Below are 24118 nucleotides of genomic sequence, written 5' to 3'. Positions count from 1 at the left end.
CAGATGTTAAACATTTATGTCTGACCCCAAGAAGAGTATGCAATGCAGTTTGTCTGAAATAAAAGCGTCAAAATAGTTGTTTGAACTTCAGTGTTTTATACTACGACACATACACTACCATTCTATGTTACAAAAACATTTTATAAAATACATTAGTTAATTTGTTTTATTTTAAAAATTTCGTGAATTGACTTAGGCATAAAACTTTTAATCATTTTATCTTCCTATAAAATATAAAATAAGTCATAATGATAATATCAGATCAATGATCATGTGAATAATAATGATGTTCAACTGTCACATACAGGAGAAAAATACTAAAATGACGAATGTACGTGTTTAATAGGGTTAATCAAACATATTTGTAATAATTTCATGCCATATTTTCATGACCAAAAGGGAACCAAGAAAACTGAGTGAAAACAATTATAAATGTAATGACCAGTCTCTTGTCGTGTGTATCTGATACATACGTTATATTTTTGGAGTGACTTTAAAAGCATACACATTTTAAAACTTTCGTGATAATATTTTGAATCGGAAACTTATGGTATTAATTTGACAACTTAAAATGTTTTTAATGTTTTGAATATTCATTATTATAAATTTAAATGAAATTTAAGATGCGATAAATTTTGGTAAAGATGCATTTTACTTCACGCACACTTATATGTATTTTTTCATGACTCATAAAAGCAAAACGCAATGTTTTGAATTAAATTTATGTTAAATTATCGCAAAATACATAATTATACACTTTTCAACCATTTTCCCGGTATAATTTCATTTGTAAATCTTAAAAAATACTTTCAAATACGAGAAGATCTCTTGTAACGTATGTATTTTGCTTGAGAATTAAGGTTTTGAGACCATATTTGTGAGTAAGCATACACAAATTATGGGTCAATTGGTGTTGTTGAAATTTTTACAGTTTAAATTTCAGATATTTCTCTGTAAAATAGGCGAATAAGGTTTTTGTTTCTATGTAATTTTTTTCCTTCCATTTTTATACGTCTAATTGCGCCTCATTGGTGAATTAGGGTCTTTATCTTGTAAATGCGTTAATTGACACAGTATTTCTCTTTCATTTTCTCACTCGATCTTTTGCTATATTTCCCGATCTTGTATTTTCCGGGATTTAATTAACCTTATATTTTTTGTTGAAGAGGAAATAAAATCAGTCAGTAATATACATCCTTCTTTCCTTTATTTATCTTTTCCGTCATCCTTTCTTCTTTACCTACATGCATACTGAGAGCTTCACGCTAATATTAAATGAAATATTTTCGAGTTGTACATTGGATAGTAACATTAGAGTAAAACAATTATTTCCTAGATGGCTTGGAAACAGGACAGAGGAAACAATATCCAGTCCGAGAAATACGAAGGCATTAGTCAGGCAGCAGATAATATCGATACAATAGAGGTGGGAAATTATAAGACCATGAATGTTGTGTCTATGAAGACGGATGTGAGTGGGCAGGATCCGAGTGCCACATACCCAACTCTGGAGGAAGTGGACAGCTGGGATTTGGACACAGCCATGGAGTATCTGGACAGCATGGGCACTGACTACAGTTTCTGTGAGAATTTGGAGGAAATTCGAATGCTTATCAGAAAGTATCTCCATGAGGTTCAATCAAACGAACCTGGAACGGTTAACGAAGAAGCAACGATTGTAGATGTAAGTTGAAAATATGATTAAGTATTACTTTTATTGATGCCCATTATACAGGTATGCAAATATGTAAGTGTTTTCAAAGTATAAGGCTGTATTATCAGTCCAAAAATATGGACATATTCCTATTCCAGTCCGATCTGGGTTATAATAATAAATTTTCTAACTGTTTTACGCATTTGAAATTTAAAGTACGACGGTCTTCAAACATACAGTTCAGGTCACAACTTGTTCATGGCTCTGCACAATATGTTAAATGACAGAAGTTTACAGTCAACATATCAAAACGATGTATACTTTGCCAAACTAAAGACTATCCATTTATTCCGTATAAAATATTACAATCCCCGTATTATTGAAACTCTCTGACAATGCCATATTATCAAAGCTTTATGACAATCGCCGTATTATTGACTCTTTATGACAATCCCGTTATTTTCGAAACTTTCTGCCAATTCCTATATTTAGCAATGTACAATCTGCATATCGCCCTTGCCACAGTACTGAAAATACTCTTCTAAAAGTAGTTAGTGACATTCTCTCTGCGTTGGATAGCGGAAAGATTACAGTCCTCACCCTCCTTGATTTGTGTGCAGCATTTGACACAATAGACCATGATATATTACTTCACCGTCTCCAGCATGTATTTGGCATTCATGATATAGCCTTACTGTGGTTCAAGTCCTACTTGGTCAACAGGACACAAATTGTATATGCAAATGGAATACACTCCAGCCCAGTTGATCCATGTTGTGATGTTCCACAGGGGTCTGTTGTTGGAACTGTTCTCTTCATTCTGTACACTCATTCGCTCTCAAGTGTCATAGATCATCATCCAGTGTCTCACCAATTGTACGCTGATGACACCCAAATATACAAATCTAGCCACCCAACTGAAGTTGATGCTACCATCCAATGTGTAGAGAGTTGCATTTCTGATGTGAAATCATGGATGACATGTAACAAGCTGCAGATGAATGATGATGAAACTGAGGCCATTCTGATCACAACACAAAGACTTTCTCATTCACATCCTTTACCTCAAAAAATAAATATCAGCAACACCAACATTAAATTCACACAATCAGTACGAAACCTAGGTGTTACTCTGGACAGTGCTCTCACATTGCACCGACATGTCATGAACATATGTAAGGCTGCATATCTTGAGCTGATACGCATCAGCTCCGTTCGCAAATATCTTTCAGTTGATGCCACTAAAACACTTGTGTGTTCATTAGCACTTTCAAGACTGGACTATTGTAACTCAATTCTGTCTGGCTCATCTCAATATCTACTCCAGAAACTTCAAAAAGTTCAAAATACAGCTGCTCGGATCATACTTAGAGTACCACGATCAGAGCACACCTCCCCGCTGCTCTGTACCCTACACTGACTATCCATTCGATCCAGAATCAAACACAAAATTTGTTCTCTGTGCTATGTTTCACTGTCGGACTCTAGTCCAACATACCTATCCGACCTCACCCATGTGTACACACCAGGAAGATACTTACGCTCCTGAAAGAACAAACTTAAAAAACCTAATACTGTTTCCTACCTTAAATTTTCTCAGCATGTTTTTTTTAATGTTTTCTAATTTCATGGTGTTTGTTTTTGTAATCATATCATTATATGTTTTTGTATCTTATAGGTGTTGTCTAATGTTGTAAAGTGCTTAGAACTTCTAAAGATTAGGCGCTATACAAAGTCCTCATTATTATTATTATTATTATTATTATCAAAACATTCTGACAATCTCCACATTATAGAAACTTTCTGACAATCCCCGTATTATCCAAACTGTATGACAATCCCCGTATTAATGAAACTTTCTGACAATGCCCATATTATCGAAACTTTATGACAATCCCCGTATTAATGAAACTTTCTGATAATACCCGATTATCAAAACTTTATGACAATCCCCGTATTATTGAAACTCTCTGACAACCCCGTATTATCGAAACTTCATGAGAATCTCCGTATTATTGTGCATCATTTGCACATTCGTGGTCAAACTTTGTTCTTTGCTCAGATTTGTTACACCCTGTATATATACTCTTGTACCTGAAATGATGGAACTTAATGATGGGATGCATCTTGGTCAATATTGCACACTCATAAGTAGGTCACTGGGATCTATATTTACCGCTTCACTGACTTTGGTTAAATGTTGTAATTTAAGTTTATTATACATGCTGTGTTCGTGTTAGAATCATTAATCTAGTTGGGTATATGCTTCTCAGTTAGTACCACTTTTTTACAACATAATATGGTGATTGTGACCTACATTTCACATGTTACTGGTTTTGCTTATGGTTGTTTGAGTAGCTCAAGACCACGCGAATATTTGGCATGTTATATGCTATCCTAAACAGAATCATTAAACTTTGTACGGGGATGCGTCTTGGTAAGTACATCCCCCATATTTAAATAAGGTGCTTTTCTTACCTATATTTAGATGACCTTATTGAATTTTGTTGAACTTTATTTATTAGTTGCTGTTATATATTCTAATCATAAAATTTGAAACTTGGACATCTCTGCTAGTACTACCCACTTATAAGCAAAGAAGGTCACTGTATTTTACATTTTATGATTTACTAACAGAAGCATACGTCTTTGTATTTAGTTCATGACCACAGATTTTTCTATGTTATATACGTCCTAGCCTATACAGAATGTCCTTTCTGAGCAGCATTTAGGAACAGGACCCTTAAACATGTTGGTGCAATGATGATGTTACTTACCAGGAGCATTGGAAATAACTAGGGTGTAATAGTTACACTGAGCACCTGCTCTCCTGTACGTTTTATGGGGAATTAATTAAATATATTTACCTACTGTCAATTACCATAATGTAATCAGCATGCTACCAACAGTTAGAATTCATTATAAAGTACAACTTGTGTTGTATTTCACTTGCGGCATTGTCTACAGTGACTACCAAAAGGTATTAAGTGAGGCGTGAATTATGTTAAATTAGTAGTCATACTGGTTGTCACTCCAAGATTACTCAAAACTTGTGACTTTCACAACAGCAAAATCTAGTTTCTCTAGTGGGACAATTATACAAGCTAGTAAAACCGATTTTAACAACAACGATTTAAATAAAGGAAGAATTAAAATTAATCACTAATTTTTATAAACTGATCGTATGACTTCCCCGTTGATATGGTGGAGAAGAAAGCACTTTTATATTGATTTTATATCTTTCATGCCTGTTACAGATTCCAACATTTCTTTGCTAAAATCACTTTTGTATAAATTTTCTTTCCATGATAATGTTTACAGTGGACGCTGGAAACTACCAGAAGATTCGCAGAGGCGAGCTTTATAGTCCTTTTTTTATTCGTGCTTAGATGGCCTGTCCATGTGAACCTATTGTATTGTGTTCAGGTCCGGTTTAACCCAATAGACAAATGCAAGGGGGGGGGGGTAAGCATATCGTAGTACACTGTCTAGTTATTCATTTATTATCCATAAATTTAAATATGTTGACTAAATAATGAAATTAATAAATTATCAAACCGAACTTGTATGAATACTAATGAACAGTATATAATAGGTGATGCACGGGGGGGGGGGGGAAGGAAGGTTCGCTTAGGGCGCCATATACCCTTGCAATGTACTTCAACACTTTTTACCATTATTTAAATCTTCCCATAAATTACTTATTACCAAAGTTACTGAAGCTTCTTATGACACGATTTACTATTGGAAGCTCAACGAAACAAACCGTTCCCATCCTTGCGGAGAATCACAACGAGGAGATGATCTTCATTGTGTAAGTTGTTGTTGTTGTTGTTGTTGTTGTAGGATTTAACGACATTTTTCAGCACAAGATAGGCTATACATGGCGGCCAGCATAACTGGTGGAGAAAGAACCATGGAAAACCCCGAGAAGAACCACTGACCCACGAGAACATTGTGTAAGTAATCGCAATGTTGATAGAAATTCAAATTACCGTATATACTCGATTATAAGACGAATCCAACTGCAAACTGCACAGACCCAGATCTGACGTCGCATACTGCGCTGGGTCTTTGAAGTTTGTTAGGAGTAATCAGTAGAACAAAGAACATGGACCTTGATCTGCAGGCGCACTAGGCTACGGCAGTTATATCGCTTATCCTAAGTTGACTAAAGTAAGCAATGTCAGGACTACTTTGCCTTTTTTATTGTTTAATATCAATATTTGATTGTAAGCTATTTTGTTCAAGAGCCAAGCCCTGATTAAAGAGATGTTGGGGAAGAACACACTGATGACGAAGGAACTCGTGACTATTTACCGCTCTTTAATGAAGTTCTTGGAATCAGAAAAGATCCTGGAAAGTGCCATAGGGGAGGCACTAGCACGAGCGTATTTCAACTACAAGGAGACTCTGGCGTCACGCTCCAGAGACCTGGTGAATGAGAAATGCCCCATCGTAGTCGCAGGTGCCTTAACATTGTATCGTATTCACTTTCGTAGATAGTTTGTTGACCATGCTAGATATGCTACAATTAGACAAGAAACAACAGCACTAGTATCATTGTAATCTTTGTTGGCGTATGACCCTTAAGTGCTTCCCTCAATGGATGATGGAACTTATCAAACAAACTTAGAAACACACACACACACACACACACACACACACACTGTTACGACTCTATGGTCACAAACTTAACAGAAAAGAAGCAAAACCAACAAGTTTTGTAAAACGCAACAAACAATTTCATTATTAAAGTGATAAATGAAATAGGTGGGAAGAACTTACAGCATAATGAAGTGAATCCAAATTTGTCCTTGTAAATGTCTTTAAAAATCCTACATGAATGGAAAGTCCCATATAATTTCAATACTGGAAATGTACTGGTCCTCCAAGAACCGTGACGTTGTCAAGATGGCGATGTCCAGAATTCTTTTGAATACTTTATAACAGTTCCAGAATAATATTTTTGTCCAATTAATGAGCACTTTCTATCACCACTGAACAGTCCAAACAAATGTTGTTTTTTTTTTCCTCTAGAAAAATATCTAAGTACAACATAAAATACGTCTGCAGACTTACATAAGGAACACAGAAATCGGAATGAAACTGAATGCTTAACTTTTTCCTTATATACACCGTAAATTGTGCTGTATTTCAAAATGGACTCCATATGACAACATATACGCTATTGATTTACAACGTACTAAGTCACGATGTATTAAATTCACATGTCCTCACGCATCCAATGAGGAAACAACAATAATAATTCTCGAAATTTCCATATCCCATCCGTCACTGAGAAACTATGACTTAGGCGCCATTTTAAATCTTATTATTACGATTGTTATTACTAACTGTCAATACGTAGGTAAACATCTATGTATAGATACTACCTGATTTGTATTTTCAACAGAGCCAATTTACGTACACAGTTTATAACAATAAATATTCTATACAGTTTACGACCATGAATAAAAAATACCAAAATTAAATAAAATCTTATACCAGAAGTTACAGAAAATGTAGATATACTTAACAACACACACACATACACACTACTACTACTACTACTACTACTACCGTACTGAATCCGAGCTCACGATTTTACTGTTCAAATATCAATCATCAAGACCGTTGGACTATGATGAGCAAACTTCCTAGAATAGAGAATGGTACAGTTCACATTACGTCAGGTGATGCACTATTGTGAGTACATATTATGCACTTTTTTCCGGTGGCCACATTCCTAGTAAGCATCGTATGATTATTATTGGACCCGACACGTGCTCACTTGGGGACAGAAAAGACCTCAAGAAATTAGCAAGAAAGATTCTCGGTTAGAGACCACATTCACTGCAGATAAGTCCAAACCCGAAAATTTAATAATTACATTTAAGAACAGATAAATCACTTCCATTGATTTTTAGAGCATATAATTGCAAACGACAGTAGAATGAAAAGTCCTTCTTTTACGTGATGCAGTTTTGTTTGTGTGTACAACAATGTTGTAACATACATTGAACTAAAGAGCTGAAACCGCGATTAGACTTTTTAAGTGTTGAAAATGAAACCATCTCTGTTACAGCTGGACGAAAGTTCACTATTCTTTTTCGTCTTTTTAAAAACATTTTTTTTTAATTTGTATTTTTTTGTTTGTTTTTAATTCCAAGGCGAAACAAGTGCTGGAAAGAGCAGCTTTCTAAATTTGCTACTGGGTCCAGATTCAGAACTTCTACCACATTCTCTCTTGTGTGCCACATCTACAATATGTCGTTTGCACAATAGCCAAGAAAAGAAATTTATCTACTATGAAAACGGACAACAGGTCTCGGAACCGGAGATGCTAGATGGTGCTGCTACATGTGAGGACCTGCAAACAAGACTGGCACCATTCGTCAGCAGCAGAGAAGGGTCAAAGGGAAAGCACTCTCATGTAGACATATTTTGGCCCATTCCTATCATTCAGGTATTGAGTAACAGTTGCAAAGATATGTAATGTTGGGAGACTTTGAAGAAAAGAAGTGTAGCCACGTAAATCTATGGGACCTTATTGTATTTCTGGTACATCTGAGAACTAGATTTTTTTTAGCTCTATTGGTCACAGATCAGGCGATCTTCTCTTACGGGATGGCTTGTTGTCTGTCGTCCCTTCTTTGTCAGACAGTTAGCAGAAGATTATTATTGCTACTCCTTCAAAACTACCAACACACTTTACACAACCATTTATCCCAGGTCCGATTGCTCCTAAATGTAAATATTGGTCAACGGACAATAATATGGCCGTCCAGATGCCGTCTGGAAAATCTTTTCATCGCTACTCCTCGTGAATAGATGATAGAATCGACGTGAGGTTTTCAAGTAAAGACTTGCTATACTGTCTAGTTGATTCTAAATGAAACTTGTACTGATTTGAAATCCAGTATGGCCTACACAGTGGCCATCTTGAAATGTTAAATTGGTCCAAAAAGAAAATTTTGCCGATTTAATGTCCAAAATGACCGCCATACCAGCCATTTTGAAGCTCTTTCTTTTGCTATTCCTTCTGAACCGGAAACAAAATTGATATGGAGTTTACTTCATGTTGATCATTACTGACATTCGACGTGTCTGCCATTGTGGACATGTTGAAAATCTTGTTATCACTACTGATGTCAATAAAACGAATACAAACTACAACTGAAACGGTATTATCTTGGACTGAAGGACATTCTTTTCAGCCGGTAGAGCGTCAGTCCATTTGAGGGGCTTTTGTTGATTTAGGCATGGGGAAAAACGCATAGGACGTTTTAGACCACTCGTCCATTTTGGTACTAACGTAGTAAATTAAAACCGTATAATTTAGACATGGATGATACATACTGTGTGTCCTGTACAAATGTTATGAGTAATGTCTTGCTACGATTATTTTTAATCCAATAGGACCCACTAATAATAGTGGACACCCCCGGTATCGGTGAGAGCAAGGAGATGACAGACAGACTGTTGCGGTATCTTCCAAATGCTGTTGCTTTCATCTATATCATTAGCAGTGATAATGCTGGTGGCATCCAAGAAGACAGGGTGAAACAATTTTTGATCTACAATTTCAGTAACTGAATATAAACAAAGTTACAAAATTGCTATCTTCTTAACATATATTATCTTTCAAACTTCCAACAACGATCTACAACCTGCACACCTAAGAGAAACGATTAGGACATCTATTTAAAAAAAAGTATTTATTTTCTTATTTTCATTTCTTTTAATTCATCAATATTCATAATTTATTTAATTTCGTTAAAGAATTTCCTCCCATCGATTTGTCGTCCTTAATGGGACCTTTAATGGATAAATAAAACTATTACATTTGATACATACATACATACATACATACATATACACATACATACATACATACGATTATATGCATACAGTAATTATGCTTAATTATATTAACGCCCATAGATATTAACCTAAATTCCTAATTTTGTCACCTTTCATACATTTTTAAGCTTCTTAAAATACTGATGGAGTTAAAGCGGCTGGACAGTGATGGAAAATCCGTCTTTGATCCAAAATGCGCCATTTTTGTGTGCAATAAATGGGATTTGGTGGTGAAGAGTGGGGAAGAAGAGAAGGTTTGGAAGGATACTCTTGCGAAGCTACAGAAAGGATGGCCTGGAGTGGAAGAGTCACAAATCTTCAAAATGAGCACGACCAATGTAAGAATAAAAATCAATAAAATATGTAGAATATACATGGGCTATATGAAACTAAAAGTTATAGTGGTGTACATCCCCATCACATCCCACCCCAATACCACTCTCTCCCTCTAACTAACTGTGTGTGTGTGAGTGTGTGTGTGTGTGTGTGTGTGTGTGTCCATCTTGAACATTTTATTATTGACACTCTTTCTTTACAGATGGTCATATCTTCAACATTCGTTTTTCACTAAAAGACGTCTTTAAGATGTCCAGTTGGTTCTCAAGGAAAATGGTGTTCTAATATGTTTGCTATAGTGGTCGTCTAGAAAATGTTGTCAGTGCTGCTTGTTTTTCTTGGATGGTCATATCGAAATGGGATTTTGCTAAAGATTTCTTATTGTGCCTAATTACTCCTAAAATAATATGGTGTCCTTGGACACAATTCAGCCACTGTTGTAGCCAACTTAAAAATTTCATCACTACTCTCCTGAATGAATTATCGTAGCAGCAAGTTTTTACTGAAGGACTTCTTATGATGCCTACTTGGTCCTAAATTATAATTTTCCTGATCTGGCCTATAATTTTGTCGCCAGAGAAGCCATATAAAATACTTTCCAATGCTACGCTTCTTGAATGGGTCATACTGGTGGAGCATGACACTCGGGGGCATAAAGGGTACCCTGTGTTAAATTGGGTCAACAGATTTGGGGCATAAGGGGAATTTCACATATAATCCATCTAGGCTCATAGCTAAATTGCAACAGTCAAGATTGAAGTGACGTTCTGCACTCAACGGAAATACAGATGAATAGGGTTGAAAATTTATAGGGACAAATGGGATATTAACATAGACAGAGTTATGGTCGAAAGTGTACAGGGACAAAGGAATGACATTGTATGGGGACAAGCAGGAAATTAACATGAGATCGTCACTTTGAAATGCATGTTTCTAACAATGTAGCATGAGGTGACAGTCTGCACTCGAAATGAAATACCGTATGTAAAAATACATTTCACATGCGGCGTCTGCCTACCTGGAATATGTTGGTCCACTTTACTTTAGAGGAAAATGTAATGGGTTGGAGTTTGTGAACCGTGAAAATGAGAGTTTGTCTGCAATCTAAATTAAATGAAATGCCCTATTTTGTTTTGTTTCATTACAAAACCAACTTCTTCCCCCGCCCCTTACCACCCAAACAGTTGTCTAAGATCCAGCACCCAGTTATATTCTATCCACTAACCAATTATCTACTATCAAAACTAACGTATCTACTGTCAGCACCCAGTTATCTACTTTTCACCAACAAATTATCTACTGTCAACACTCTGTTATCTACTATCCGTCAACCAGTTATCTACTAACACCGAATTATCTACTATCCACCAACCAGTTATCTACTATACATCACCCAGTTACCTGGTACTAACATCCAGTGATCTACTATCTGTCACCTGATTATCTACCATCCAGCATCCGCCATCTACTATTCACCATACTAAATACTATCAAAAGCAAGTTTACCATCCAGAACAACTATCCAGCGCCCGCTTATCTACTTTTAACCTATAAATTATCTACTATCTGCCAACCAAATTACCTACTATCAACACCTATTCATTTACTAACCACCAACCAGTGATTTACTATCCACCATTCAATTAGTTACTATCCAACAACCAGTATCAATCCATCCTAATGAAAACTAACGTCCCTAACCACCATAACACTCTATGATCACTCTTATAAATTAATTATAACACATACTGCCCCATCTATAAGACCCCTTACTTCCCCCCCCCCCATAATATACATACTCTAACGTTCTGATTTTTTAAACAAAACTTTCACAATCTCCACTTCAATCCTAGAGAGAAAACCTTAATCCACATATTACCAGTCAATATAAATCGCATATCAATAAAACAACCCTAATCCCATTCCTTATAACCACTTTTATACAAAAGTAAACATTTATATTCCCTTCTATAATGTTTCTCCCTTCCTATTTTAAACATCGTCTATTCTCGTCTTCCTACTGGTTCTTTTTATTGTCATTTAAGGAGGGAAAATATGAGTTTGTCTTCACTCCAAATTATTTTTACAATTTTTCCGGCGTACAAAAGTTTCATTCGTCAAATTCAATACTAAGTTACAATTGGATGAATGCACTAGCACTGACCGATATTTTTTACCCCCCAAGGTCAACATACTTGTTACAGGTGGAAATTTATACTTTTAATCTGGGCACGAAGTGTTTTGTCAAAATGTAATGTACTGAAGTTAATTGTTGGTTTCTCGTTGCTGAAAACTAACACATGCACATGTGTGAAACACAGAGAGAAGGAAAGAGTAATTATTATTATTATTATTAGTCGTAGTAGTAGTAGTAATATTTACTCATGTGTAGGAAGTGCTTGATCATTCTGACTTACGACATGTGTGTATGTGTGTGTGTGTGAGAGAGAGAGAGAGAGAGAGGGAGAGAGAGAGAGGGAGAGTGAGAAAGTAAATAAAGACAGTTAATAAATAAATCATGTATCAAATAGGAGAAAATTTTTAGGCTTGTAATTTCAAGTTATATCAAAATTGGGTTCATAGGTTGTCTCAGGACGAGTCTGTCTTAAAATTGTAATAGTGCAGCAATTTTAGGCGGGAACATTAAGATTTTCATAGTGGCGTGTTTTAGAATGCCGGTTATGAGGCCACATTTTATATTCCCAGTCAAGGAATGTACTTTATTATATTTTTAAATTCTTTTTCTCTCTCAGAATGCAGAGCGATTCTTTTCGAAGTTAAAAATAATTAAAACTTAAAGTACATTTAAGTAATGTAGCTTAGCATGGATATTTGGATGTGTCAGAGAGAGAGAGTGAGTGAGTGAGTGTGTGTGTGTGATTTGCATTTTTAACGTAGCTTTAACAATTTTTCACTCATATCGCTACGATGTCTGCAGTGTAACAGTTTTTAGTGATGTCTAGCACTGAGGCATCATGCCGCAGACATGTAGCATGATGTCCCACCCAGTCACATTATCCTGACACCAGGCCAACCAGTCCTAACACTAACTTCTTAATGCTGAACGCCAAGCGAGGCAGCTGTTAGTACCATTTTTGTAAGTCTTTGTTATGACTCGGCCGGGGATCGAACCCACGACCTTCCGCATCCGGAGAGAGAGAGAGAGAGAGAGAGAGTACCATATTCGTACTTGAAAAATTAATCAAGTCAAAAATAGACAGAAATTTTTTATGTATTTTCAACAGTAAGGCAAAAAACAAAAACAAATGTGTGTTTCCGGTTGGCCGACCGTCCCTGTCTTTCTTTTCTAACCCTATCACTTTTTCTCCCAGGGAAACCCCCCCCCAAAAAAACATTAAATAAATTCCCGAATTTGATTTGTGTGGCTAACTGAGCCAGTTTTGCCCAGCACTTGGGGCGCTTAGTACACTAATCATTTTAATATAATGTTTAAAAAAAAAAAAAAAAATATCTACCTACCCTAATTTTAAAACCAGTGCAATAGGAAATGCGCACATGTTTCTTGGGGGGGGGGGAGACGGTTTAAAAACATAAAAAAGATCGGGCATTTGCAACACATACTCCTACCAGTACGGTGATTCCGACTGCAGATGTACTTTCTACTGTTTACTATAACGATTAGCAAATTACTTTTTCTGTTCGTTTGGTTGGTTGGTTTTTGTTTGTTTGGGGAGGGGTTGCTTGTTTATTGGGGGGTGGGGGGTGAGACAGTGTTGGGGGCTGCATATGCGTATGCAAATTAGTAAAGATGCTTCTTGTCGACGAGGACATCGCAAGACAAAATGACGTAATCGCTCTTCCGCGCGTGTTCAGAAGGGTCATTTACGAAATGTATTATTCAGCACCTTAGTTAGGCGTCATTCAACCTAGGTTTGTATAGCTTTCAATAATATCATGCTTATGTTATCATGGCTTTAAAATAATGCTTTCTCTCACTAAACAGGAAAGACTGCAACGGTTTTGTGACAGATAACAATATTTTTCAATGTTCTATTTAGTGGTTGGATTTACCCAAGGTCATTTTACGTAAGAGGGTACGTCTGACCAAGAGCAGAAGCAAAATGACAATGTAGACTTATGATTGGTGTCTACGGGATTCAGTTAAACAAAATAAACCAAGGAATAAAGATGTAAACAAAACTAAATAAATAGGAAAATAAAGATTTAAATTTCAAAACAATAAAAGAAAAAGCTAACTATCTCCACAATTATCTTGATAACGATCTATTCATCTATCTATCTATCCGCCTACTTACCTACTGAAAATTTTTAAAATATGAAAATTAAATTAAAAGCTTTTAAATATGTAACGATAACATAAGTTATCATTTGAAAAATGAAGAAGCCAATCCATTTGATTAAAATATTGTGTATCGACCAAGATAAAGAATGTAGAAGAGGGGCCGCTTACCGTCAGAGAGAATATGCTTAAAAAGCTTTTCTTTCACAATCTTGTACCATGATGTATGTATTTAAAAGCGATAAATGCCGTAGACTCCTGGGAAAAAAGGACTAGTCCTCGTCAGAGATGCTACATTGGATTCAAATGTGCCAAAAAAGATGTAGATGAAATTGAAGAATTGCTGCGTGGGATCTTTCTTGAAATAGTTTAATTTTGAAGCTTTGGAAATAAAAGTCTGGTTGCTTTTTTTTTTTTAGTTCTTTCTCTCTCAAACCATATGTTTTGCATTTATCTGATGCAGTTTCTTGCGGAGTCCTCTGAAATTAAACAAAAAGAAAAGAAAAAAGTATAACATACGAAGACAAAATCCCTAGAAAAGTATATAGATGCGGTTTCAAACGGCGTCATGAGTTAACGGACTGCAAGTCAACAATTTGGCGTTCCAAAGAAAACCATTATTGACCATGTACAAGGACGTTATGCACCCGCTTCAACGCCAGGATGCCTTGTGGCAATTCCGGCCACAATGAACAAATCTATCGTCCACAAAGTCATTGATGCCTCCACGAAAGGGTTAGGCTTTACCAGACGCCAAATTATTTTGAAAACTGCTCATCTGTTCAAATCATAACGAATGAAGACCCTCTTCAAAACACGTATCCTCGGGACGATAGGTGGAGGGGAGTTAAATCAAGACACCCTGAGTTGATGTTAAGAAAGCCTGCCAAACTTAACATCTTTCGCGCGAGAATGATGAATAAAATGGTGGCGCAGAAATTCTTCGAAGAGTTGGGCAGAATAGTTTCCACGCTCAACTTTCACGATAAAGCGCACGCTCTTTAGAACTGTGACGAGACTGTTAAACAAATGAAGCACAAGCCAGTACCAGTATGTACTAAGAGGGGGAAAAGAAATGTATTCGGTACGTACATCAGATGGTAGAGGAAATGTTGTTATTCTTACCTGTGTTAATTATGCAGGATGTGATATGCCCTTGTAAAAGGATAAACCCAAAGTCGCTGTGTGCCTTCAACTGTCTTGAAGCCCCACTGAGTACAAGTCGGACCTATACAAAAAAGCAGGGATGTGTGCCATACTGGAGTTTGAGTGCTTCCAGGGATTATTTCGGAAACACTGTGAGCCAGATAGGGCTTAGTTGTTCATTGTCGATAGTCATTCATCTCATAACGTCTTGGGTCTCATACAAGAGGCCAAAGAGGAAAGCATTCGCATTCTATATTTACCACCACATACTTCACATTTTTTCAAACATCTTGATTGAATAGTGTTTGGTCCTTTCAACAAAACATACAATCACGCTTGAAGCGAGTTCTGAATTTACGTTTGTGAATAGCTTCCTCTTCATCTGTGTCTGACAACTTCTCTATCTCTGTCTGTATCCTTAACCAACAGCCCGAGGAAGAGAGTCAATCAATCTCTTTCAGCACATCGCAGGCCCGGTTTCTATTCAAGTCAATACTGTCAGTACTATCACACCGTCTGCTTTTACAGAAATCTACCATTTAGAACCAATCGTTTTCATAAACGTGCAATCAGATTTATTTGAGTCAGTATCCAACCCGAGCATTATACTAAGTGGCCCATTGTTTATCTTCATTCAACGTATCCTAACATCGTACATTTTATAGAAAAGCACAGCCCATTTGGAGCAAGCACTGTAGCAGTGGAATTGGAAGCTGCCTCCGTTCTGACGTCCCTGGCCAGTTGTAATTCTTAAACAGCCGATACTGAGAGTGGATAAATCCTACAAGAAGGTTATGATTCGAGTTCCAGATGGAACAATGATCTGGAAAATATTTGCAGAATTATGCCGATTGAGCGGGGAAAAAATTAAGTCGACACCATTAACATGGCACAGACTTTTGAAACTCGATGAAATTATGAAAGAAGAGAGAAATGCTGAAATTTTGAAGCCAAATAAAGCAGCAGAGAAGGAGGAGAGGAAGAAAACAGCTTTGGAAAAGAAATAGAGGACTGAAAAAATAGAGGGGAAGAAGAAAACATAAAAATAAATTGACACCAGTTCTTTGTTGTCGTAAGTGTGAACATTTATTTCTTATTAAATTAAATTAATATACGTTCTCATACATTTTCCGATCAATATCTAGGAAAACCTGTGCTGCGAAAATGTATGCATTTTGTCTGTATGCACCAGTCTACTTATCCATTTCATTTCTCTCTCTCTCTCTCTCTCTCTCTCTCTCTCTCTCTTGTCCCTACTGCTTTAGATACATACACAGTTATGTTACATTTAGAAAGAAAGACAGGCTGACAACGTTGCTCTTGCTGGCTTGTCCAGGGTACATCGAGCACAAATCTGTAAAATTACTTACTATGTCGATACCAGCAGACAGTTGGGAACTAAGCAGAAATGGATATTTAAGTTTAAGGCTTCTTTATAACACTAAGAAACGTGTCTGGGATAATTTCTGAAGCAACTTGCCTTCTGGATCCTTCGTTTTTGTTCTTGCCCGATGTACGCTTTTTCAGATGCGTTTGAACAGTCGGAGCTATACACATATAGGTATGTATTTCCCAGTGGTGATCAGAGTTACACATATCAGAGGTCAGAATAACCACAAAACGGTCGAATTTACCCTTTGCATGCATAGTCCAAGTAAAGTAATGTTTCAGTAAGAAGAACTCAGATTATATGCTTTCAGAATAATGAAATCTGTTGCAATAATCCCGGTTGATTGTTTCCCTTATCTTACACAGACATGTATTAATCGGCTACAATAATACCGATGCCGTTCTTATCCTAATGAACACAGTGGTCAGAATATGACCAGATTGCCCAAAAAAGTTATTTTGTTTCATGCATAGTTAAAACAAAATGTTTCTGCTGCCTTATTTGTAAGAATGTCCTGCTAAAAATTAGACACAAAGAATCGAATCCTAAATAAAATCCAAGAAAAGTAGTTATTAATAAGCACACGATACGTTGTCGAAAAATTCGAATGAATCACTTTTTCTTGTGGAATCAGTTTTTTTTAACAGTAATTGGTCTTCCACTAAGTCTTGAATACTTATTCAATTCCTTCTATGAAATTAATTTCATCACCGAGGATAAAACTCGTGTCAAGGCAAGAACGGCATGTTGACATGTTGTGATCCGGAAATCGCACTCGTTTTCGTAGACGATCTGATACACTTAGACTTTTCTAGGGTCTACTAACCATTTGATGATTGGATAATCGTACACTTCTTTGAGCATTCATCGTTTTCATATGAAAGTATTGATCTTCATCGAACTTTAAAGCCTCTTTTTAAAACGATATGATTCATCACTTGACTTGAACAATATTTGAAAATCAGTCCTTTCACTTTAAATTTCGTATGATGTTCTCTTTTCTTCTCTGTACTGGTAAGCGTAATTTTTAGGATCACTGATAAAATTCAAAATAGTATCTTCTGGATGCGTGTCGGTCCATGTGCCTAAACAGTCCTCATCGATGTTGGGTGATAGCTGTCACGTCGATCGATGCAAATGTAACTATATGTGTCGAAATAAAGAACTCTGCTTCCTAGAGGTTTCATATTACCATGAAGCTCGCAGTATTGACAGTAATGAACATCAAGTACAGATTTAACATTGCGGATTAGAACAAAACAAGGAAGTGCATACAAAGGTAGAGTGAAAAGCTGCTGATCATTCGTGGTGCGTTTCATCCAAAAAGGTTGTGTGAACAGACGGTACCTTTAGTGGAAAGAGTGTAGAAGTCTGAGAAGCGTTCGTGAAGTTATAGAGGCAGAAATGGGAGTCTAGGAAACTATGTCAGGAAAAGCTAGGGAGAATTCTTTGCATTACTCCAGGAATAATACGTTCTGAAAGAGGAACGAAGAAACGAAGGATTACCAGCAGAGGAAGAACCTAGAATAGGAAGGAAAAGGCAATGACTGGATATTGTGTAAGGAAAATCTATCCATAGGGTGCACCTGGAGATGACTCTAAGAGAGCTTCAGAAAGAAACAGAATGATTGATAACAGCATCGAAGGTCAACAATGTAAGAGCATGTGAACAAAATGAAGACGTTTCATTATTGCCCAAAGTGTGTAGGGGTAAGGATCAGACAGTTAATCACACGATCTCTGATTGTAGCAAACTAGAGCAGTGTTAGTACAGTGTTAGTGTCTAATGGCATCTTACTAAGAAGTATGGGCTTGAGTGCACAAAAGAGTGATACGATCACAAGGTAGAAAAACCGGTTAATATCAAGGTCAGAATCTTGCGGCACTGGAACATCCAGGCCAACCACAAGATATATAACAGGAGTCTAGAGATAGTACTGGTTTAAAAAGAGAGGAGCCTGACATATACCACATACATAGCAGAATCAGAAAACTCCCATATTACAAGCATGGGACAAAATATGAGCAAAGTAAAATGACAGAGATTGTACCAGTTGTGCATGAAGATCTCTACGTAATTCACACAAGTTAGGAGACAGCATGAAAATTCAATGAACTGCAATAATGCCATACCTGCAACAGAACGCGGCACTCCTTGGAACAGCGAGAATGCACCAGAACATCCATGAGAGCTAAGGCCACATAAAATGTTTTGATCCCATGGATAAAGACCAAACAGAAATACAATTAAAACAACTGTAGAAGAGAGAAATAATAATAATAATAATAATAATAATAACTTCAGATCATGCTTTTATAATGTTTTCCACCCTAACCATCATGTTTTCTTCACGATTTAATATATTTTAAAGGTGTGATATGATTGATCGTGATGGTGTGTGTGTGTGTGTGTGTGTGTGTGTGTGTGTGTACGATCTGGATCTTTTAACGTAGCTTTAACAAGTTTTCCGTCATATCGCTACGATGTATGCAGTGTGGCAGTTTATAGTGATGTCTTGACACCAGGCCGACCAGTCCTAACACCATCCTCTTAACGTTCAGCGCCTAGCAAGGCAATTTAGTACCATTTTAAAAAGTATTTGGTAGGACTCGGCCGGTGTTCGAACCCGCGAGCGGTGTGATCATGCTGTTGAAGATTGAGCATTGATAACCAATCTTAATAGATAAACAATAATTTGATAAGTATTAACATTTAAGACATCACCACAAGTTGTAAAATCATGATTTATTTACAAATTTTAACTCTTTTCGTACTATTAGTTTAGAGCTTTCTCACTCTAGAATTTATTCTCGGAAGACCTATTTGTAACAAATCTGTTTATTTACCCATAATGTTTGTGTTAGATTTGTGTTTCCGATTTGGATCTGCATCGTGAACACATTTTATTTGACGATCTAGATAATATTATTTCATGTCATTTAATTTATAAAATATAGATTGACTTTTCCTGAAATTATTCTTCAACAAAATTCAAATTTAGACAACCATTGTCAGAAAAGGAAAATGCATGTGGTTCCTCGCTTTTTTTGTTCTTTCTCACTTTGCATGGGAACTCCTGAGAGCTGTTTGAATAGCCCAGTTTTCCAAGACAGAGTCCTCATGATAGGTCGAGGAGAGTTACGGTGAGGTTTTCGCTTAAGAGACATTTTTAATGACACATATCGATACATAGCCTGGAAAATAACATTGGTGTTGAAGTATAATCGCAAGATCTAATTTGCTTGATAGCATGGTTATATTCATAGTTGTTTCATAAAGTCAAAACGGTGGGTTGCTACAGATGTGTTGAGTAGAAGTCACGTTTTCGTTTGATATCACTCGTCTATTCTGTGCCATTATTTTCATTGTTTCTGATTTTCGCCATTTTGTTTATTTGTTTTTTCGATGAATGTATATCATCTTTTCTTTGGTATGAATAAATTCTTGACAAGTTTACATACGTGTTTAATAAAGGACATACAATACATTTCGTGATAAAAGAAATGGCCACTTTCCTTTCGGCTAAAACGACTAATTTTCTTAATTTTAATTATCGGCCTGTGGCAGTCAGTGAATTTGTATTTATATTTTAACAGGCTCTGAGACTCAGAACAAAATTGGGAATTACGAAGGACTTCCGGGAACTTTTGCATGGATTAAAGAAGCTGGTGCCATTAACTTTAGAAGCGCGGATCAAACAACATTATAAGTGAGTGATATTACTTGAACGTTAGCAAAGCTTGGTTCAAGTAAGAAAGCTTTACGTAGCCAATCAGACGCAGGCAAAACAGTCACTTCAATGCCTGTGTGATTCATTTTAACTATATTTTATTGTTTTCTGCTATGTAGAAAAATCGTTTGTTTTTTTGCAAATTGTTTTCCTATTCAAAACTAACTTTCCCGAGTCTTCCTTCACAGTTTGCATACCTTACTATGCCACGGCCTCCATACTACGTCATAACCGGGTTAGCCGCCACATATTTTTAGGGTATGTTTTGGCATTTGGTTTCCTTATTTTCCATATATATCGATACCTGGCGAATTGAAAGGAACCTTCATGTATCGAGCTTATGCCAAAGATTGTTTAGTGTGTTTTGTTGCTGTTGTTGTTGTTGTTGTTTGTTGTTGGGGTTTTTTTTGTGGGGGGGGGGGGGAGAGCAAGCATTCGCGCACAGTGACAATTTCGGCTAAAATTGTTTGCGTGCACAAATGTTTGCAACCACCATACAGTATTTGGTAATAAGATTATTACATGCAGGATTCTTGTCAGTAACCACATCACGAGATGTGGCAGGTATCCCGGTTAAGGCATATTCATCTGACATTCTCACGGTTTGCCCACTCTTGCAGAATAGTTTACCGTACTGGACTCGGCATGCCTTACAATTTAGATTAATCGCTCTGTCTTCGGCATGTGGCTTGACACGATATTGGCCAAAACGCGATTGAACCTATGTCATTTTGGAAACTAGACAATGCTGTCTTGCCAATAAATACGTCACGATATTCTTAGTTTATGCTGGAAATTGGAATTTAAAGCCACGTGGTAGAAATACTATTTTCTTCCCCACATGGTTAGACAGTAACCTAGGCTCCTCTGCTTTTTGGAGTTATGTATATATCAAGAGATATACCATTAATACACGGAGTAAGTACCATTTGATGAGTTTCGTATTCTAATGAGGACACGAACACAAAAATTGTACACGACTGAATACGACCCACTCAGTTGTGCCATTACAGAATATCGTTCGTGCTATGCTACATTCAACTGAATGCCGTTGTCTGTTGAATGCAAACGGGCATAACTTACTCTGTTCCCCTACTAAATAGACAGCATCCAAGTACGCATAGCCATTAAACGAATGCAAAACAGGCATATCCGATTTGGAAAAGGGTTGTACTCGTAATATCCATCAGTCGCGGGTTGAGTGACAACAGAATGACATCACAAGTCCTACTGATTTGTGTACTCTTAGCTAAAGATGGCACAGGAAAACTAACATGTCCGTGTATTTCATTTGTAGATGGTTGGACAGGTTCATCTCGAAACTGGAATCGAATGCGGCCTCACACATCAATCATGCACAAGCAACACAGGAAGAGAGAAAAAAGTTGAGAGACGCTGTTCTCGGTAGAGTGAACAAATTGAGGATACACTCAAACGAGGTATATGCACCAGTACATTGCTCTCAAATGTAATTTTCATTATTGTCTTTCCAAACGGGAATTACCTATTGTTTTGGTAAATTCATCTGATGTGTGTGTGTGTGTGTGTGTGTGTGTGTGTCTGTGTGTGTGTGTGATTAGGATTTTTAACGTAGCTTTAACATTTTTTCACTCATATTGCTACGATGTCTGCAGTGTGGCAGTTTATAGTGATGTCTAGCACTGGGGCATCATGCCGCAGACATGTAACTTGATGTCCCACCTAGTCACATTATCCTGACACCAGGCCGACCAGTCCTTACACTAACTTATTTGGTATGACGCGGACGGGGTTCGAACCCACGACTTCCCGCTTCCGAGGCGGACGCTCTAACTACTAGACCACCCGAGCGATCTCAGCTGATTTGTATATTAACGATAAGCTTGAAAGTTTAATTGCCAATTAAGAGTTGAAACGTTGAAAAGAATCGTTGAATCTGTATTTCAGGAGCATTTTTAAAATCCTCTTTGTCTGGTTTTTATGGTATGCGTTCATCTTATCAGATGTAGATATTGGTGTAATTCTAATATTTATAACTTAAAAATTGTTGAGTTCTCACTTCGTTTTCCAGATGTTCAGAATAAAATCTCCTAGCAAATTCCACACGCTTTTATATAAGATTTTTTTCTTCACATCATGACCTTAAGTAAGCACTTAATTGGTAAATATTTTTAAAGCATTTTAATGCTTGAATTTATATGATTAATAGATAATATGTAAATTGGTGTAAATAATGAATCGACATCACATTTTTAATTTTAACCGCTTGTTTTGCATTGCATTTTTGTCACATCTTTTTTCAACAGGTTCGAAAGAAACTTCACTCAGAGGCTCAAGAAAGATGCAAAAACTTAGCAGAAAACCTGTTTCGGCATATCAATGAAGAAGATATAAAGAATCGATTATTTACTTGGGACGTTACAGATGCTCCAACACTAGGCAGTTTTGATATGGAAGTGCTCAGATACAGAGCTGAACTCAAAATCATTGACAGATTTCAAACAATTCTAAATGAATGGGAAGAGAGCAACAACAACATGCAAGCCCTATCAGATAGTCTGACCAGAAGATTCTACGAGGAATGTCACGTACTCGATGAGGCATGCCAGCAGATCAATCTAATGATGGAGAAACCAAGTTACTCACGGAGAGATCTTGTTGAAGTTGAAAATCCAGAAACTCGAAAGAAAAATATCAACGTAGGCATAAAAGAAGCAGTTACATTGATAATTACGGCACCTGTATGGATACCATTAGCAATTGTGACCTCTGTCATCTTCATGCCCATCGGCATTGGCTTGATGATCCGGGATTATGCTCGTATCAGTAGTGAGAGGAAGGACTATGAGGCAAACAAGCCGATGAAAATGCAGGAATGGGCAAAAGAATTCTGGGAGCGAAAACTTACCAAAGAAAATATAGATGCATTCATTAATGACGTGTACCTTAAAGAATATGAGAAAAAAATAAAAACTGTATGTGAAGAGTACATTCCACGCCAAATTGCAGCAGACGAGAACACGGTCTGTGCCATAGCTAATGATCTGCGCTCGTCGACAGAGATATTTGACCAGTATTTGCCTATTCAAGAGGAAATACAAAGCATAAAACGATGCCTTTTGCTATTTGACCTTAAATACTTTGCCTGTGATTTGGTCCTCACTGAAAATGTTACTGAGATTGGTCGAATAAGTTCTGGATCATTCGCGGATGTGTTGAAAGTGAATTGGAGAAAAACAAATAATGAAGTTGTTATAGCTGCACTAAAGCGACCCAGAAACAAACCAGGAGGTCACGAAATATTTGAACAGCTCATGGAGATACAATGTTTAAGGTTAATATATAATTTGAAAGATTTGAATAATTTTGGAAGATCAGTAACTTCTAAGCCCATCTTTTGTCTCAGCTCATCCAATGTGGGTATTTGAGAAAGTTTGCTAGTAGCTTTCTGTGGGTCGGTGGTTCGTACCGGGGTTTTTCCGAGTTCCTCCTCCACCAGTTATACTGGTGTCCATGTATAGCCTATCTTGCGCTGAGAAATGGCATTAAACCCCATAACAACAACAACAACAAAACCCATCTTGGGTACGTTAAATCCCTATTCCGAATACTTGTGCAATTATCGCATGACTTATTTATTTTCTTTACTTGACTGTAGCTTGTTATACATACATACATACATACATACATACATACATACATATATATATATATATATATATATATATATATATATATATATATATATATATATA

General features: G+C 36.7%; 1 protein-coding gene and 1 pseudogene across 1 annotated transcript in view; both read left to right on the top strand.

Annotated features, from left to right (window-relative positions):
* LOC149796874 (uncharacterized) overlaps positions 1-24118 on the top strand; it is a 36573-nt gene that overhangs the window by 10525 nt on the left and 1930 nt on the right. The window contains exons 2-9 of the mRNA XM_089960294.1: positions 1337-1684; positions 5906-6122; positions 7828-8123; positions 9077-9217; positions 9649-9858; positions 20251-20363; positions 21682-21823; positions 22670-23697. Of these exons, the coding sequence (XP_089816420.1) occupies positions 1337-1684; positions 5906-6122; positions 7828-8123; positions 9077-9217; positions 9649-9858; positions 20251-20363; positions 21682-21823; positions 22670-23697 (2495 nt within the window). The remainder of the gene's footprint in view (positions 1-1336; positions 1685-5905; positions 6123-7827; positions 8124-9076; positions 9218-9648; positions 9859-20250; positions 20364-21681; positions 21824-22669; positions 23698-24118) is intronic.
* On the top strand, positions 12529-15603 carry LOC149796875 (uncharacterized; annotated as a pseudogene).

This window comes from Sinohyriopsis cumingii, chromosome 6 (assembly GCF_028554795.1).
Source record: "Sinohyriopsis cumingii isolate HCF-2022 chromosome 6, ASM2855479v2, whole genome shotgun sequence".
Lineage (NCBI taxonomy): Eukaryota > Metazoa > Mollusca > Bivalvia > Unionida > Unionidae > Sinohyriopsis > Sinohyriopsis cumingii.
Note: the sequence above shows the minus strand (reverse complement) of the source record. Positions and strands in the feature narration are given on the sequence as shown.